This window comes from Anopheles ziemanni, chromosome 3 (genome assembly GCF_943734765.1).
Source record: "Anopheles ziemanni chromosome 3, idAnoZiCoDA_A2_x.2, whole genome shotgun sequence".
Lineage (NCBI taxonomy): Eukaryota > Metazoa > Arthropoda > Insecta > Diptera > Culicidae > Anopheles > Anopheles ziemanni.
Window position 1 is genome coordinate 63,764,366 of NC_080706.1, and position 18,703 is coordinate 63,783,068.

At 41.9% G+C, this 18,703-nt stretch overlaps 5 protein-coding genes across 5 annotated transcripts in view; 3 read left to right on the forward strand and 2 right to left on the reverse strand.

Moving 5' to 3' along the window:
• The first annotated feature begins 1,727 nt into the window (after positions 1-1,727).
• LOC131288033 (uncharacterized) lies at positions 1,728-2,384 on the forward strand. Its single transcript, XM_058317129.1, has 2 exons — positions 1,728-1,825; positions 1,892-2,384. The coding sequence occupies exons 1-2, from the start codon at positions 1,762-1,764 to the stop codon at positions 2,329-2,331; spliced, it is 504 nt and encodes a 167-aa protein (XP_058173112.1). The 5' UTR covers positions 1,728-1,761; the 3' UTR covers positions 2,332-2,384.
• A 734-nt stretch (positions 2,385-3,118) lies between these two features.
• On the reverse strand, positions 3,119-8,880 carry LOC131289632 (NADH-cytochrome b5 reductase 3). The gene is made up of 5 exons (XM_058318927.1): positions 8,740-8,880; positions 8,088-8,185; positions 4,437-5,004; positions 4,022-4,119; positions 3,119-3,939 (listed from the first exon to the last, which is right to left on the reverse strand). Exons 2-5 carry the CDS (start codon positions 8,106-8,108, stop codon positions 3,667-3,669), a joined length of 960 nt encoding a protein of 319 aa, XP_058174910.1. The 5' UTR covers positions 8,109-8,185; positions 8,740-8,880; the 3' UTR covers positions 3,119-3,666.
• Positions 8,881-9,233: 353 nt separating this feature from the next.
• LOC131286016 (GPI inositol-deacylase) lies at positions 9,234-12,287 on the reverse strand. Its single transcript, XM_058314874.1, has one exon. It carries the CDS (start codon positions 12,202-12,204, stop codon positions 9,271-9,273), a length of 2,934 nt encoding a protein of 977 aa, XP_058170857.1. The 5' UTR covers positions 12,205-12,287; the 3' UTR covers positions 9,234-9,270.
• Positions 12,288-14,339: 2,052 nt separating this feature from the next.
• Positions 14,340-15,703, forward strand: LOC131289815 (large ribosomal subunit protein uL1). Its single transcript, XM_058319147.1, has 3 exons — positions 14,340-14,394; positions 14,599-14,754; positions 15,093-15,703. Exons 1-3 carry the CDS (start codon positions 14,390-14,392, stop codon positions 15,583-15,585), a joined length of 654 nt encoding a protein of 217 aa, XP_058175130.1. The 5' UTR covers positions 14,340-14,389; the 3' UTR covers positions 15,586-15,703.
• Positions 15,704-16,280: 577 nt separating this feature from the next.
• The window catches only part of LOC131287624 (serine/threonine-protein kinase ULK2), a 34,584-nt gene continuing 32,161 nt past the window's right edge, over positions 16,281-18,703 (forward strand). The window contains exon 1 of the mRNA XM_058316688.1: positions 16,281-17,662. Within this exon, the coding sequence (XP_058172671.1) occupies positions 17,573-17,662 (90 nt within the window). The 5' untranslated portion in view covers positions 16,281-17,572. The remainder of the gene's footprint in view (positions 17,663-18,703) is intronic.

Consider the following 18,703-nt stretch of genomic DNA (forward strand, 5'->3'; position numbering starts at 1 on the left):
AAAACATAAAGCGTAAGAAAGTCCTCTCTTCAAGTAACTCCCGATACCGAGGCGTGTAAAAGATGCAGAAAACCGGCTACGAAATCCAGCAACATCAAGTTGGAAAAGTAATACCACAACTTTTATCAGCCTCATTCGCTTACAACACACAAAGGCGAAGCTACCGGATAGGGTGCGTTTGCTGCTCCTACTTCCGCTTTGGAGCAACATTGTCTAAACGACTTTGCTGGCAAATGTGTTCAACACTGTGCAGCTGAGCATCCTATTATGTGAAGTGAAAGTATCGTAGTCTTGACTTCCATCTGTTTTTGCACCGATTCCACATTTCGATTGCCCTATTCCGATGGCCTGAAAAGGTACTGACTTCCGATAGTTTTTTTTTTTTAATGTAACACAGTGGATCTCTTTTAAATTTTTAGAATATCACTTCAACGAAGCCTAATGTTTTCTTGTTATTTATTTTCATGTTCCATGTTCTCAGTCTACTAACGGAGAAATACGTTCTGCTTCGTTGATATGCTCACCAATTGGGTATGTTTCGTCCAAAATGTTTCCCTTACAACCTACACTGTGTATTTCAAAATCTAATAAAAAGTGGTAGGTTTAGAACAGAAATGGCCGATCTCTTTTGTTATTTGAATGCTTTGATATCTGTTGATGATGTTGTTTCGTGGGATGTATGGATTTTTTGTTAACGGTTCTATTTTTGCAAAATCAAGGATAATTTAAACCTAACTGGTCCTACTGGTTCTCATTTGCGCCAAAATCTATTCAAAGCCCAACACATTCGAATGTTGGGGCCCGTGGGCCCCCCTCATTCCCCACCCGTAGGTTGATTGCGTTGCCGAAATTAACGGTATACACGGTTCAAATACTCGTAGGTCGCAATTCATAAATTGATGTACCACCTATTGCAAGTCAGCAGCTTTTCATCAGGATAATGATTGGGAATAATAGCTCAAATCTGGCGCCATCCTCCTACTCCTAATCTCCTTCGTCTTCCTACCGGTTCACATTTACTATGCTATGCAAAGCGCAACACATGCATTCTTTTCGAACATTTCGACGCTAACGGTTCACTTAAAAGAACATAACGGTTTAAACAATGCATGCAATAGAGGTTGAATGTAGGTGACTATGTTTTTACATATTAATTTACTTTATGAATAAGGTAAAATCTAGTGGTATACCTGTTGGTTATATAGTTCGCTTATTCTGCCACTCCTCTTTTATTCCACGTACGGAACAGACCATAGACTAGACTGACTAGACTAACTGACTACAGATGGGACCAACAAGCAGACTAAGAATAATCCTTGCTGCTCTAGATAACTATAGACTACTAGATTCTTGAAGTTGTAATCGATAACTCAACAATACCTTATGAATCTTTCGAAACCAAATTGAATCTTTCATGTATCTTTCACGAATCTCCATGATTCTTTAGATAGAGATAGCTCTCAGAGTGTTTTGGTTTACAGGTCCTCGTTTGTACTACACACCACTAGCTCAATATTTTCGTCTGTCGTTTTTTGGGCGAAAAGGCGAAATCTAAATCGAAACGGTAAACCGATTCCGATACCATGTCCATACACGTATGTGGATGTATTGGTGCATGGTAGCCAAATGTGTTCGTGAACCGGTCTGACAGACCCAACCCTTGTTGTTGTTTGTTATTCATCACCAAATCCGTGGTACAATTCCCATTTCGTTTGCATCCCTTGTGTTTCTTGCCCTTATTATAAATTTTCCATACCAAACATGGTTTCCATCGTATCTCTTATCGCTCCATCGCTGCTGTGCCTTTTGCTTGCAATAAAATCAGGTAAACAGTGTGTTAATCATCCAAATGTGCATACTGTTCGCTAACAAACTGCACAACAACCAACAGGTGAAGCAATCTGGTGCTATCGGTGTAATTCCGCCACACCCGGATGCGGTGAGAAGTTTAACTGGCGCGGAATCGGGTACCTTGGTGATCCCTGCCCCGAGGATGACGATATCTGCGTGAAGGTGATCGAACGGAAAGGTACCATCGAAACCTACACCCGAGATTGTCTGAGTTCACTGCAAGGGTTCCGCACCGACATACCGGCGGACAAGTACGAAGGATGCCGAATGGCCGCTAAGGATCACAATCTGGCACATTACGTCAACACATCCATCAAGGAACTGGATGTTAAGCGAGACCATTTCGATTCCACCACCTTCTGCTTCTGTTTTCTGGATCATCGATGTAACGGCGCGTCGGCACTGGCTAATGGGTCGCTTTGGAAGCTAATTACTTGCTTAATGGTGGCAATGGCATTCATGCTGCGAAAGCTTTTTTAATTATCTTTCTTACGAAAACTTTGTGCCTTCTCATCAGAAACATATCCTGCTTATTTCTAAAAGGGGGATGGAAATATTTCATCCATTTCGTATAGCATTCCAGCATTGATGAGGCGTGGATTCCACTCTGGTTAGAGAAAAACTGCATAGTTTTTTCAAAATACTTACATTCCGTCCAAACAGTTCGAAACTCAGTAATTATTTGCTTGTAAACACAAAAGCTAGTAAACACTCTCGATAACGACTATATCATGTAGGTGTTAGGCTAAATGATTTATAAGAGAACATTCCGTCCACAATATCTAAGTAAATATATTGATTCTGTACCAACGGTAGCCCGAGGAAACACCACGCCGCAGGTGTGGGATCGAATCTCGAGTCTTGGCACCCTCCGGTATTACGAACGGCTGACCACCGATCTATAAATATACCGTCTTTCGGTCACAGAAACTCTGTTCGGAGAAAAGCCTTGTCCCACTAGGGGATGTCGTGCCGCATAATAATAATAATAACGTATTGATTCTTTTCCCAAAACGTGCATATACTTTTTTTTATAAATAAAAAGACAATACAAACTAAACCATACCTGTTTTACTTCTATTCACTCACTTGATTAAAGCATCCTTTGCATCCATCCCTAGCATCCGTTGAATCCGTTTTATACGGTGGTTCCGGAAACGAAATGGAAAATCATACCCCAAAAGGAATATATTATACTTACCTATATCCATAGTTTATACAAACAATGGCAGTCATAGAAGAAGGAAAGATGTATAATTTTTCTCAGGTGTTTTATTATTGTTTTTGTTTTATCCAGGAAACTGTTAAGCAATAGTTCATAACTATATTGGTTCATACGCTTTAACCATCACATCGATGTTTAAGAAGTTGTAGCAGCTTCAACAGCATTTCCAGTCCAAAGACTACCATAATCTCAGATTTTAGTAGCAACTAACGACACAATCAATGATAATCAATGATAAATAACACGTACTGCTAGGGCACACTTACGTTATACGTCACAGCTAGACTGCCGTATTGTAAAGCTCTTGGCGGAACCTATTTTTTTTGCATAGCTTGGTAAATATTCTGAAGAATCACTTATGATACGCCCTCGGTGCGCTGTGTAATACATAGGATCCACAGGATACACGGTTAGTCTTTTTCGTTTTTTGTTTTGTTTTGTCATCGCAAGGAAATGCTACCAAACTACATTCAACACTTTCTAATAGTTAATCTAAACGTTCCACTCGTTCCCGTACGATTCTGGCAGCATCTCGGATTGCTCTCGGCAGCCATGAAACCACCAATTTGGGTTGTGATTGTTAGTTTTGCCTAGTAGGCAAATGTACGCTCCATCGGAAAACCAAGTTTTTCGAGAGCCGGAATACAGGCATAGTTTACCATCGGTGGTGGTCCGCACATGAGCACCAACGATGATGGGGATGGAGGGAAAAGCTGAGCGGTTATCATCTCGTCCGATACGAAACCTTTGCCCTGAGTCCATTCTGGTTTCGGACGATCCAGTGTGTACCAGAGCTTAAATTGATCCGGATACCGTGCGGCGAGATCATCCAACTCCGGTTTCAGCAAAATGTCGTCTTCGGTCTACGAGGAGCAGCAAAAAAGTTTTCATTTTTACTTTGCTTTGAAAACTTATGAATATTTTAATTTAAGAAAAAAAACATACCTGATTGGCAAAAATGAGAGACAATTTCGTCTTATCTTTATCGGAATGTTTCAGCACTTCACGGATCAGCTGGAGCATCGGAGTAATTCCAGTTCCTCCTGCAATGATAAATATGAAATTTATAAAATAAACTTCAAAACTAAATTTTACTAATAAATATATGATTTGTAATGGCCATTGATATGAAAACATTCCAGCAAAATTTCAAACGACTTTTAAAGCCTTCCAGAAATACACTTATTAATATACTTCCATCCAATCTGTGTCCACTATTTTATTACATCACCTTTTTTCCATCAAAATCACAACGATTCCACTGGTTGTAACCGGTTTTGCAAAATCAACTTATCAGCAAAGTTGTACAAAACAATCAATGATAAGCTTACTGGTGAAAGCTAGAAGAAAAGAAACTTACCGGCAATCAAACTAACTTGCTCCGCATCATAGATTTGTGCTGGATCCTTTCGTAGCTTCTTGATCGAGAATCGTCCATTACCGAGATACTGCAGGCGACCAGATGGTCCGCGGAAGGCAATCTTGTCGCCGATCTGCATTCCCTCCAGATACTGGGACATTTTACCACCATCGGGAAACTTCGGGTGTACGTTCTTCTTGTAAACCTTCACGACCAAATCAACAAAACCGTGATCGTCATCGCACGAGACCGGTGTGTAGGCGCGAATCACCAGCTCATCGTTGATGGTGGCGGACAGATGAATATGCTGTCCGATCGGAAGGCCCAGAATGTGCTTCTCGCTCGGCAGCCCGAACCGGAAGCGCCGAGTGTCGTGTGAAATTTCTTCCTTTTCGATCAGTGGCAGCATATACTTCTCCTGCGGGTCGAGCAGCGTTTTTGGCTCCTTGGAACTATCGCCTTTCTTGGCGCTCGAAGAGGACGATTTGTCCTTCTTGTTGTTCAGCAGATAGTTGGCGATCGCTGCACCGACAACGACCACTACCACACCGATCGCGATCGGAAAAACCTATGTGTAAAAGAAGAAAAAATAATCAATCAACACGATGGTCAAAGCTATTAACCAGTAAAAACTATCTTCTACCTAATGTCAATGGTTGTAACGAGCCTAACGAACAGCGATGGTGTTAATGTTGCGTTAAACAAACATCTGAGTTAGCCACTGAATCTAAGTAGCCATTGCTCAATCAAATAAATCAGTTATTGCAGTTTACACACCAAGCAATGATAAAAATTTGCCTAAATCATCAGATTTATATGCAAACCTTAATAAAAATGGACAGAAGTGATGTTGTTATCAAGAGATTAGGATGTTACTTTAGCCGCAACAAAACAAATTTTGAGCTTGAGACACGTTCTATCCTATGCAGTTTTCCACAACCGTCTTCACGTTATCAGATTACAACTCTGTTATCTGTACTTTTGCATCTATGCATCACACGAGAATATTGCTAATTCATCCTAAAATATGCGGCTTACTTTTTCTTCTCATAGTTGAATCTATTGCCCTTCAAATTCTAACCCAACGAAAATACAAACAGCATCATTTGCAGACAATGTCATTTGTAGGAGCCGAAAAGATTACACATCTCCTAAAACAAACTCTACTCTTAACACAAACCACAATGATGCCTCATTGTTATATAAGGATTAACCGATGGAGTCCACAGGTTGTTGATAGTCACTAGTAAAGTAAGGTATCTACACCGTGAGATTTCTGGAGACCTGGCCACAACAAGACATCTAAAACGAACACCTTCAGATGAAACTTACGTCAAAATCCAACATGTTTTTGCTCTCCCTCCCTTACAGATAGAAGAGGTCGGTGCGTAACCGAGTACGAACGTCGATGCGCCAACAAAAAATCAAACACAAAAACACCACTCCACGAAACGACGAAAGATGATAAAGCCACCCAGATGCGTCGTCATACGGAACGAACCCGAGCGCTACTGCGAGCGTAAACCGTTTGCCGGTTGCTCATATATTTGATGACTGGCAGACTTTCCGTTTCCGAGCGGACCGGCTCGGTATCAGGCACCTTCTGAGGGGTATGGGAAGAGAGGGAACGATTCCGCCGTACGTCGTTTGCCAGTGTCGAGAGGGGAGTTATGAGCATGAATATACGGAAACCGAAGCACACAAACAATGCTAGCGCACATTTGATTGCCGATGGTGAATTGGAAAGTTAATCAGTGTGCACGGTTTCAGCAATCAACCAAAATTTGTTACAAACTTTACCTACATAAAAAAAAACATTTTCTATGTAGAGCTACAAGTATTTTGAACCCTAAACATTAATTCATGCTATACCCAATAAAATCCTTAACATCTTGTTCAACTATGAAAATCTTCACCAATGATGTTCCATCTTAGAATTAATCGACAAACTACCAACTGAGCTGTCACCACCAAGTTGATTCGTTTTTGTTATAATAAATTAATTAATCAGCAACATTCACTATTTTCATTGTTCGTGTTAGGATTTTCAATTCGTGAAGAAAATAAATTATCTCCATGAACCAGGCTCGGGTCAAGAAATACAGCGGCTCTGAACGATCGTTGCCGGAAAATTGTTTATTGCAATAACAGGTGGTGCACATTACGGTATAGATTTTGATTCAGCAAACAGATAATGCGATATCTATTTTTATTTTCTCATGTGCCAATTTACCTTAGAGCATGTTGTTTCCACACGTGGCCAACAATGACGCGTTAAAGGAATGGTATGAAATTAACCGCGACAATTGTAATATTGAACAAATATAAATATTATAATTTTAAATACCACCGTTCAAAATTGACAATTTATAAAGCATAAATATTAAATAAATCAATTGTGTTTTGGTAAAATTACGTAAAACAAATTTCCACTATATGTTGCATTGCTCCACTTTTTTTTCTTTGATTAGTTAGTTTAGGATAAATTAAGTTTTTAGATAAAAAAAAAGGTTTCTAAATCCATTACTTTTATACCAACCCTCTTCAGCCATAGGCATACGATACCGATTAACAATGTGCGTGTCGAGCGATAAGGACTCGCGTGAAAATTCTCTTCCCTTACACCTGGGATGATGTCTAATACGGGTACCGTCAACGGAGTGTTTGTGAGACAAGTTTTGCAAAGCATCTCAAACCGGCGTCTTATTCCTTACTCGCCTCAATGCTCTGTAGATATTTGCTCTTCCATTCGGGGATAAGACAAGGGACATGTATATCTATATGCGTCGAGCATAAAAGAGAAATAGCGGTCGTTTTGAATAGACAGCCTTTACCAGTCCTTTCAGTGCGAACCACAGAGCAGCACGTTTCATGATCATGCCAAGGTCAAGAGGTGTGTGTGTAGAAGCATGACCGCATGCAAAAAACAGCTGGCCGGCTGGTCATGCCGTAGCCTAACCTTCCGTAGCAAACGAGAACGAGAAGTTTCGTTTTTCATTTACCATTCAACCCAACGATGTGGGTGTGCATTGTGCACGAACCTGATATCCTCGGTGAAAAATAATGAAGGACAATTGATTATATTAGAAAACGGATTTAACAATTTTGCAAGCATCTTTTGGGTTCACATACATAACAACCACGAAAAGCACACTTTGATAACGTTTCAATAATTAACTATTCAAAGGAAACATGCATTATTCAATAAGGCAGTGCATTGTTGCGAGGGCATAAACTTTATGCTTCATAGATACTATACTCGATGCCATGTAGTTTTCGTTGGCCCCTCTATATTTTAGAAGAAGATACAACTGTAATATACATGTTATTTAAAACAAACGAATATTTGTAGCTTTAAAAAATGTTTATTTCAGTTAAAAAAAGTTTCAATTGACAGATTTAAAACGGTCAAAAACCGTAAGCTAACACATTCTCTGGGCATCTTCAAATATTACATTATTTTATAATTAAAAAAGCATGTCAAACAACAACCCATGCCTGATCGGTCACATCAAGCGAACACCATCTTTGGCAGATAAGTTTTATTGATTTTACCGACCACCTAGCCGTACTCCGAAAGAAAAAACTTCCGATATATACTCATGCATGATTTATGCCCATAAAAAAACTAAAAAACTTTCTTCGACTTACCTGATTCACGGTTAGCCCCATTTCACCAATTTGGCTGTTTTCTATATCACTTCCGAGAGGAGCACCGGTGGCAAGATCCGAATCGAGATAGTTACAATCTGCAAAATAAATCGAGCGTTACAAAATGCACCTAAAACCGGTTTCAACAGGCAACAGACATCGGCCAAGCGGCAGTAGGAAACGAAAGGAAACAGAACGCGAATCTTGACGTGTTATCCAGGGTTTACTGTTTCAAAATGAGAGTATCGGAACAACTTTAAAATAGCTCCGGGAATTCGTGGGAGTATGTAATAATCTTATGTAATCGAGCAAGATGCTAAAACGTACCGTGTCCTGCTGCTACTGGCCGGGAATGGTAATACTACAATGCAATTGCCAAACAAGTGCGAGAGACGCGAATACAGGTTCAAGGCATGTGACGTGACTTTCTATTTTTAATAAAATACTAAACCAAGCTCCTCCGTGCGTCAGCAGGCTTCAAGCGTTCCGTGCAACAACGGAAGCAGCATTTCATCGGTTGTTTGCATTCTTTTACCGGCTTTCCGACATGGCCATAGTGGATGTACTCACAATAAAATGGCACTTTACTAGCAACTTCTACAAATCTCCCTTGGTATTACTAGCCAACTTCATGACGATTAATGTTACGTACCGATGGCAAATCACTAAAACAACTTCACCATTCAAAACTCCATCAAGCAAGTCCAGGGAAAACTATTGATTTGGAGCACCCCAAGCTTACTTGCTTAGGCACGAACAGTTGATGCAAACAGTTGATTTTGTTGATTTGTCAGGTGCAGTCAAAAACTGACAGGTATTCGTTTTGTAACCGGTTGAACCGTTTACCGTTCTGACATTTGGTTTGCGGCGAAAATCGCATTTTTAGTTTGAAAAACTTTTTAACTCTCAACATTACTTTTTTCTCGGTTTGTTTAATCGTATTAGCCAAGGCTAGTGGAAATTTTGAACAATTTATTTATGTAATTCATTCAAACAACCACTAGTCGGCTGGATTATTTCATTGTTATGGTGTTTATTGAATGAATCTATTAAAAAAACAATGAGAAATAGAACGTTTGAACAACACATTTCTTTCATATAGGTAATAGAGCGTTGTTTCAATTTGGCAAAACAGCTGACTAGCGAAGATGGTAAATTTTATTGAAATACAATATTTAAACAATTAACAGGCATCTTTATTATTATCTTCATTCTGTTCCTTCTCTTCGCTGTCCGTAGCTTCCTCTATCTCACGTCGTTTTGGCGCAAATATTTGGTGTAAGGTGATAGCAATAAACACTATCGCCACCGAATAGTTAAGACGGTATACATGCACTTGGCAATACAGAACGGATACGAAGGCCACAATGACCAGCAGTGCGGCCAGAACTTCGTAACCGTACAAATTTCTCGGTGTGTTCAGCTGCCATACGACAGCCAGGCAAGCCAGGACGGCCAGCGCTGGTACAAGCGACGGATCAGGTTGTAGCGTGTTTGAGTAGTGATAATTCTTGGCCCACGTTATAACACTTGGCACATTCAGTAGGGCTAGGAGAATCACAAGGAAAAACAATGGTAGATGAAAGTTGATCACCATCAGCTCGTCTCCTGTTTCATTTGCTGGTCGGTGTCGTCGTCGACGGCGTGCCGTGCTGCCACTATCAGCACCCTCGCGTTCCCGCGCACCGAAGAGCCGAGCCGCAATCCGGCGCGCGGTGTGAAATACAAAGTTTTCCAAGTAATCTTCGTACGCCTTCGACAGGAGCACAAAGTATACGGCGGCCGCACAAAGCAAACTGACTCCACCGCAGGCAGTCAGTGCGATGGCGACCAGCAACACCGCAATGGCTAGGGGAAACTTGTGGATGCAGGACAGGAACGTCGACGACATTACCGGAATAGGGAGCGCGATCAATCGGAGGATAATTTTATGAGCAAAGTTGGCACAAAAGGCGATCGCACCCCAGAGCGCCAGGGTGGCGATCAGCAGCACTCCGAGCGAGGTAAGATGAATAAGGATTGATACTAGTAAAGGTGTTGAGAACGATTCGATGCGAGGGATCGCCTTAAAGAGCGACAAGAATTTTCCCAACAGCGAGGTACCTAATAACAACACCAGCAGTGGTCCCGGTTTCGTAAGCGAACTGCGAAGTTTTCCTACCACAAAAGCCGGTTCATCAGGTGTGGTCTGGGAAAGTTGATCCTTGAATGCCAGCAGTAACAGTGCCAGACAGTGCGCCGGAATGAGCATAAAGTACTGCTGCACGACGCGAGCGACACTGACGCGAAGAGATTGGCCATAGCGAATATGATAGCGGCATCCGGGAGTGAAATATACATCAACATAAATTGGCAAAGGTTCCTTTCCTTGGGGTTTTTCAATCGGTGGGTAGATGTATACGGTGGTTTGATTTAGATCCTCTTGGAACGCGTAACGATCGTAGCCTTCGGCCCAAGGTACGTGTACTTTCACGACCGACGTTCCCTTTACGCCATCGCATGAAATTGCTTTCAGATCGAGAGCGATCGTCTGATGAGTTTGTGTCATTGCGTCAATAGTTATGCGATAAAAGGAATCGTCCTGCGAGGCATCCTGCAGAATCGTCCACTTTCGATAGTCGAACCAGTACGGCATGGTTATGTTAATCTCACGCTGCGCCGGATTAAATACGTCCACACTAAACTGCACCGGTTTGAAGGTGCGCGGGATTTTGATTAACACGTGCGTCCAGCGGGGATTTCGTTGTTTTAACTCGTGCAGATCCAGCAGCGCCCCGAGACGATCGAATTTAGATGAGGGTACTTGCAACGTGTAATTTGCTAGGGAGTACGATGTTTGACACATACGAGAGTTGCCGTAAACTTCAATTGCGGCACATCCTGACAACCAGTTGGTTGTCTGTTCAGAATTAAGAACCTCGACACGTAAAAATCGATGTGCAGGTTTGTCCGGCACGATGCGAATCATTTGTACGCGCGTACGTTCCAGTCCTCCTCGGTAGCGCTCGGTGTACGAGCGTCTGATGTCTTCGATCCAGTCCTCCTGCTCTGGATGGTGAATAATGATTCTTTCCGCATCTTCCTTACGATTGGGAAATGCATCATCATCGTCGTCGTCGGCGCTCTGGACTAGAAAACGCTTGGCTTGTTCAAACTGTTTTACTTTTTCTTCGACAAATCCGTAACTATTACGTCCATTCGGTATGATCATGCTATAGAAAAAACGGTTCATTACCAGCACAAACTGTAGACACCACATAGCGCAGAGGTGATCAACCGACAGCCAAACTTTGGGAATGTTGTGCGTCATCACGTGTAGGTCCGCAAACTGGGATGAGGTTAGCCCATCGTGCACGATGATATCACGGATTCCTCCGCCGATTGTGATGAATAAAATTCCATCCAGTTGTTTGCCTGCGGCAGCTTTCAGTCCTGTTGAAATTGTTCGATTCACTTTCCACGCCTGCTCGATGCGATTGTAGAAACTTTGATGGTAATGATCTAGCAGTACGACCGGCTTATCGACCGGTGCGGAAATTGTAACAATACCGGCCACATGCCGTACGATACTTTCACGCCCATCCGCTACGATTGCTTGAGCAAGTTTTCCACCGACAGAATGACCAACTACAAAGATCCGCGTCGATCGTCCACGTGCACCGTACAGCCGGATGATCTCTTGAATGCACAACTCAATGAATGCAGTTTGATCGTGTAAGTATCCGCCAAAGACTCCAGAAAATTCCTCATTCAAGTCCACGCTGAAGTAGTCCAGATGGGCCTGCCAGTTGTTATCGATCCCCTTGCGCAAGGCCACCGAAGCGAGCGACCGTACCTGTTTGTACGAGCCACCGCTGCCAGGAATGAAGAGCACAGGTGCTCCGTTGAACGAACGTTGCTGTACGCGCTGAGTTATGAAACCTTCCGAGTAGGCGTACAAGCCATACTTTGGGAATCGTTCGTTGCCTTGCACCGTTATGCGGGTGTACTGCGGATGCTCGAACATATACGTCATGCGGCAACGATTCTCTTCGATGTAGCCAATGTTGACGATTGCACCATACAGGAACAGCACGACCGTGACCACCGGTAAAAGGATAAACAAACGAAAGAACATTTTAATTTTGGGACCGGTGAACGTCGGTAGCGCACCGATCCGTCGTCAAGCCAGGAGCTTTGTTTTTCAACCAGCCAGATTGAACAGCTCCCACACCTTTTGGCAAAAAAGAACACAATAAGAAAAGCAAATTGTGTCACAGAATACCCGGGCGATTATTGATAAACAAATCGTTAGCAAGGTTGCCAAACAATCACATTCTGTAGTCGACTGAATACGATTATGTTTTTATTTTTATTAATTACCGGTATAAAAACTTCGCGCTGATCAAAATCATTCTTGCAAAAAAATGCTTTGTCTAGAATTTTCGCTTCGTTTGCAAATTGTATTTCATTGAAGAGTAGAAATTTTAAAAATTAATTCTATTTCGCTCACTAGGCATACGGTTTTTGACAGCTCTCACGTCACTAGGCACCCAGCGTAAATTTCCGGGACTTTCCACTAGTGATGAGGAAACTGAATCCCCACATGGATTCGAATCTTTCGATTCAAATCCATTCTGAGATCCGGATCTCCGAATCCGAATCCCAATCCGTCATATCATACATGCTCATCTAATGCCGATTTTTCATATGATGTGTTTAATTCAATTAATGATTTACATAAGAATATCAATATAGTTGACATTATTCTTTTAATTGTATTCAAACAACACGAACGATTTAGTCCTTTTTGGGAATATGCAGACTAACTGATTTACCCGAGTTCATTCCAAGAAGAGTACCCGGTTGACGAAAAATGTCAGCTCATCATGGTTTTGGGTCCCCGCATCCAAAAATCTATACTTCTCCCCCCCTTAACTCTATGATTAGAAATGAGAATGTGTACGTTGGTCGTTTTCTTAGGGAGAGAGAGGGTGCGAATGCTTCCTATGCATATTTTATCCTTTGCAACCATGCAACGCCAAACTATCCCCAATATGCTTACTGTGTCTTTATTCGCGTATGCGCTCGTACTTACGTACGAATAGTATTTTAGATATGTGAGTGTGTTTCTTGTTGGAGCGACCACACCATCATGTATTTGCGCATTCTGGTCATAGCAATCTCAGAGTGCAGGCGCAAGTGCATTGAGCATCAAGTGTTATGATCGTTCCATTAATACTGTTGAGGTAAGAAAAAACTAATAAACTTATGAAAATGATGGAAATCTAGGTACTTTAAATCAGTAACATTCTAACTTTTTTTTACTTTTAGGAATGAAAAGTAAAGCTAAAGAATGCGTCAAATGGTGCATGAGCTGGATCGCATATGCTGTTAAGAATTGGTTCTTTCTGGGACGGCAAGTACACTGCAGAGGCCGGATCTCTACACTGGTAAGTCAGAAAACAGTGTGATCGCAAATACCCGAATAATAAACATCCGATGACTTAATTCTCAAAAAGCAAATGTTTTAATTTCACCGCAGCATTCTGCGGGTAGAACGAAATATCACATTCATAGAATATACCATACACACACACCTACACGCGAGCTAGTCTCACCCACACCACCAAGCAAACCAATGCAAATGTGTGCGGCAATACATGGGCGATCCGTCAAATTTTGACTTGCTGGGAGGTTGCTGGTACTCTTGCTGGAAGCACATGACAGCAGCAAAAAATTTGAATTTCTGTCAGCCGGGTTAAATCAATTACATTGTCTCTAGATCGACTCGTTATGTGACTAATTCGACTCAAATCATTGTGAGTCGATACAAACAGTTCAGGATCAAGTAAGAATCGAATCAAATCCAGTCCCAAACCAATCAAATCTGATTCGAATCCTAATCGAATCAAATCTTAGAATCCGTCAAATGGGATCCAAATCTTTAGAATCTGTCAGATGGGATTCGAATCTTTTTTTTTTTTATGTGGCACGACATCCCCTAGTGGGACAAGGCCTCTCTCCGAAGAGAGTTTGTGTGACCGAAAGACGGTATATTATAGATCGGTGGTCAGCCGTTCGTAATACCGGAGGGTGCCTGACTCGAGATTCGATCCCACACCTATGGTGTGGTGTTTCCTCGCGCTACCGCTGCGCCATGGGCACCCACAATTCGAATCTTTAGAATCCGTCTAGGGATCGAATCTTCGAATCTTCCGAGTCCCGATTCTGCCAACACTACTTTTCCACCACGATGTACGCCATGCGTATGGCCTTTCCTCTTGTTATCGTCGACAAGTACAGTCGCAAGTGTTTCAAAGATGACGTGAGTTTTCAATAGTTTTACTATTTCAATGCAGAAATTGATCTCAGAATTAATCGCAATAAATATAATGAAGTGCTTTTAGTATGATAGTCGCTTGAGCATGTGGATTTATGCCGATTCATGTCTAAATAGCCTGAAACTATACCGTGCAGTGTTTGAGGTTATGTAGGCTAACACGATTCTTTTATATTTGTTCTTTTCCAGTTCCAAAGTCTCCCGTGACATTCTCTACGAATGCGTTACTGAAGTCCTGAAGGGCGCGAAAAAGAATCACCGTCGCTTCCATGAGACGGTGGAGCTGCAGATTGGTCTGAAGAACTACGATCCCCAGAAGGACAAGCGTTTCTCCGGCACCGTCAAGTACGTTCCTACCTGATAATCGAAACATGAGTACTGCTGTGTGCTAGCAGTTACTTCTCGACGAATCAGGAAGCTTTCATGTTAAGATGAAGGCGGACCTGCACTCAGGGTCTTAAAATTAATTGAGGAGGTAGTCGGTATCCTTACGATCCTTTCCTATGGAAGGGTGAAGTGAGAAGACTCCGCTACCGAACAGATAGGGTTCATTTCAGTCAAAACCGCTAGGCCTTTCGCTGGTGGTGAGTTATAAAATCACAACAGTAATCAACCGATGGGCTATATTGCATCAATATTACATGTTACCTATTATAACGGAAATTTTCTTTTTTTTTTTCTAGGCTGAAGTACATTCCGCGCCCGAAGATGCAGGTGTGCGTGCTCGGTGATCAGCAGCACTGCGATGAAGCTAAGGCCAACGATATCCCGTACATGGATGCCGAGGCATTGAAGAAGTTGAACAAGAACAAGAAGCTGGTGAAGAAGCTTGCCAAGAAGTACGATGCTTTCCTGGCTTCCGAGTCGCTCATCAAGCAGATCCCGCGTCTGCTCGGTCCTGGCCTGAACAAGGCTGGCAAGTTCCCTGGTCTGCTGGGTCACGGTGAATCGATGGTTGGTAAGATCGATGAGGTCAAGGCCACCATCAAGTTCCAGATGAAGAAGGTCCTGTGTCTGTCGGTGGCAGTCGGCCACGTCAAGATGTCGACCGATGAGCTCGCTCAGAACATCCATTTGTCTGTCAACTTCCTCGTCTCGCTGCTGAAGAAGCACTGGCAAAACGTGCGCTCGTTGCACATCAAGTCTTCGATGGGTGCTGCTCAGCGACTGTACTAAGAAGGAAAAGTTGTAATTGTTTTTAAAAATGCACCATCGATCAGGTGCATAAGGGTATGCGTTTTTCGCATTATCCTAGAAAACAATAAATAATAACACTTGGTTCTTCGTGGATAAACAAAAAGGCTACGTTTTGTTGTTATTCCCATGGGTCGAAATTCGAATTTGAGGAAGAATATCGTTTTTCGTTGTTTTAGTATCGAAAGAATTTTACTGTTAACGCTGCTGAAGAATTGAACGAGCTTATGTATACAATTTCCCTCAAAAATCATTCAACGGCTTACGCATTCATAGCGTTTCAGCACAAGGAGTAATTAACATATTTATTACAAATATATTTACTTTTACTATCATTGATAACGATATTTTAAAACAAATAAATCGCCAAAACAAAATTGATCAATGACCAATAGCCGATGCTTTTTTGACAATTAATTCAAACCACTCCAATGACGTTTATTTCATCACCCTACTGTCAAAGCGACGTATCGGCTAAACATTGCCATATCGCGCTATCTCACTTGTTCTCAAGTTGTTCTTGCACAGATGGAGCAAGCGCGCATGAACAACTTCCTTGATTGCAAAGAAAAAGAAATCGCAAAACACTACGATTTCTCCTCTTTCGGACCAAACCTTTTTCTACACACATTTGTGTTTGACGTTCTCTGGACAGTCGCAGCAGTAGCAGCAGCAGCTAACAGAGGGAGCGCAGAGGAAAATCGATTGTATTGAAACGCAGGCTCTTTCCACTGGATCGGGGAAAATCGGGAAAACGCATAAGCAACCGTACGGTTTAAGCGCTGCCATCCCGTGCTGCAATAGATTCCCCTGGAGTACGCGTAACTGTGCAATACTGTGATTGTGATACAGTCAGGCGCAGAGTTACGGGCATACGCAAAAGAGAAGTGAAAATTCTATATTCCGTTTTTGTTTTCTGACGAAACAAGCGCCCACCAATAGTCTTGTATTCTCGTATGCGTGTGTGTACATCTTGTATGGAAAGTGTGCAAAGGAAGCAGTGTGCTTTTCGATAACTACCCGATAGTGAATAATTGGCGTTATAGAAATTACGCCATAAGTTCCGATTTCGTGCGTTCCTCGGATACGGAAGGGAAACTAGGTATAAAAAAGAGCAAGGTAATCGTGAAACAAAGTGCTCAGAAGATTCCAAGTCGGAAAGGAAGGGGCAAAACAACACAAGCAGCAGCAACAACAACAACAGCAACACAAAATTAAACAAGAAAAAAAAATCGTACGAATGTGTGCAAAAGTGCGCGAGTGAGAAGGCAAGTGAAAAGAACATCCTCCAAGTGCACGGAAGGAGTAGTAGCGCGGCCGTTGTTTCTATCGATTTCACGAGGTGAATTTGGAGCAGAAATGTCAATCTGAAAAATCTGCTTCAAAGCATTGAAAAAATACTGAATCGGCGGCCTGTTTAAAGCAACACATAAGTTTACAACCATTGCTACCAATTCTTCCTAGAATTAAAAGCCACTAGAAAGCTTTTTTGTTCAACACAGCGAGCTAAGAATGTTGGGTAGTGGAAAAAATATCCAGTCCCAATTTTAGAAAAGCGCTCGTTATCGGTTCGTCGATCACAAACACGCGTGTGAATAAATTCGGTGGGTGTTTGTGGCGTACAGGGAATAGGTTTTTCTCGCGGATTTACGTACGGGTTTTGCTTAAAGTGGTCAGCCATACCGGTAAACAATACCGTATACAGTATCGATTAATCACCCAATGAGTTCCGGTCTGGGCAGCGGAGAAAGGCCGTAGAAAATATAAAGCTTGTGTGGATTAAGTAAAAAGCAATCACAGTCAAGTGTGGAAATACTAGCAAAAAGCAAGGAACCGGAAACCGGGATACTTCCTTCGTTTAGTAGGCACTCTACTTGTCCATCTTTCCCGAAACCGTGGAGAATCATTTCCGGAACGCAAGTATAACGCAAACGTTGGCTTTCAGCACATTTGCCTACCACCCAACATCATGGAGATTGTTGGGAGTTTTGAGTATAACAGCAAAGAACTGATTGGCCATGGTGCCTTCGCGGTTGTCTTCAAGGGACGCCATCGAGAGGTAAGGAAATGTAGTACACGCAAGTACATACATCTGCCTTTTTTGTTATCCTATTTTTTTAGCCATGGAATCAACATTACGCACCACCGTTCTCTCAATTTTTACTCACCTCTCTCGAAGTTTTGCCAATCTGCGAAGAAGGAAGTTGCGAGAAATTGCGTAGTATAAAGTGAAGGAAACCCGTTACTTCATCGTGAAAGAAGCTTTTTCAAGATCAAATCGACGAAATGGAAATGGAAGAAAAAATAGTTAGGATGGCTAGCCAATGTGACAATCCCGGCCAAAGAACGTAACGCCCAGGAATGGGGACACATTTCGTGTTTCAAGTATGAGGTAGTTTTTAGGGTAGCTGAGTGGCCACTGTTACGTGTTATGAGTACACCACACGTAGATTAGCAACCTTTTCCGTTCGATAGATACAGCATTTTGTGAAGGCCATCAAGGTGAGAAGGGGCAATGTACTGACCTTCCACGGTAGGTAGTATCACGGGTGGCTTTCGAATTGCGGAAGTTAAAGAGATCCTATTTCCTTCGCATAATAAGCACCGGCTAATGAACAGGATTCCGATATCTATTTTGTCAGGTTTTTAACAGATCCGTTTTTAAACTTGTAAACAATGTATTGTGTTTGTGCGATCGAAATCATGTTGGTAACTTTAAGTATTCCTATTTCTTCCATTGTGATCAGATTTCAGTGAAATTAATCTTTACAGTCAAAAGTCACGATTTATGATATCTATGATTGTATATTTGAAGAGGACACAGGAGATATAATCTACTAATCCACTCATTCTCTAAGATTATAATAACAGGTCCTTTTATTAATTACTTTATTGTACGACTACTGTATGCGTGGTAGAATGCATAAATTAGACAATTGACTCGGTGAATGAATTAGGCCATACGCACTCCCGAAGGCAATACATAAAGTACGTATTTCTCGGGACCGTCGGAGAGATGTTATTTTGTTTAAAATATTGTTTAAATTAACATACCGTCCACAATTTCATTATGGAAAGTGTGCACGTTTTGGTAGCTTCC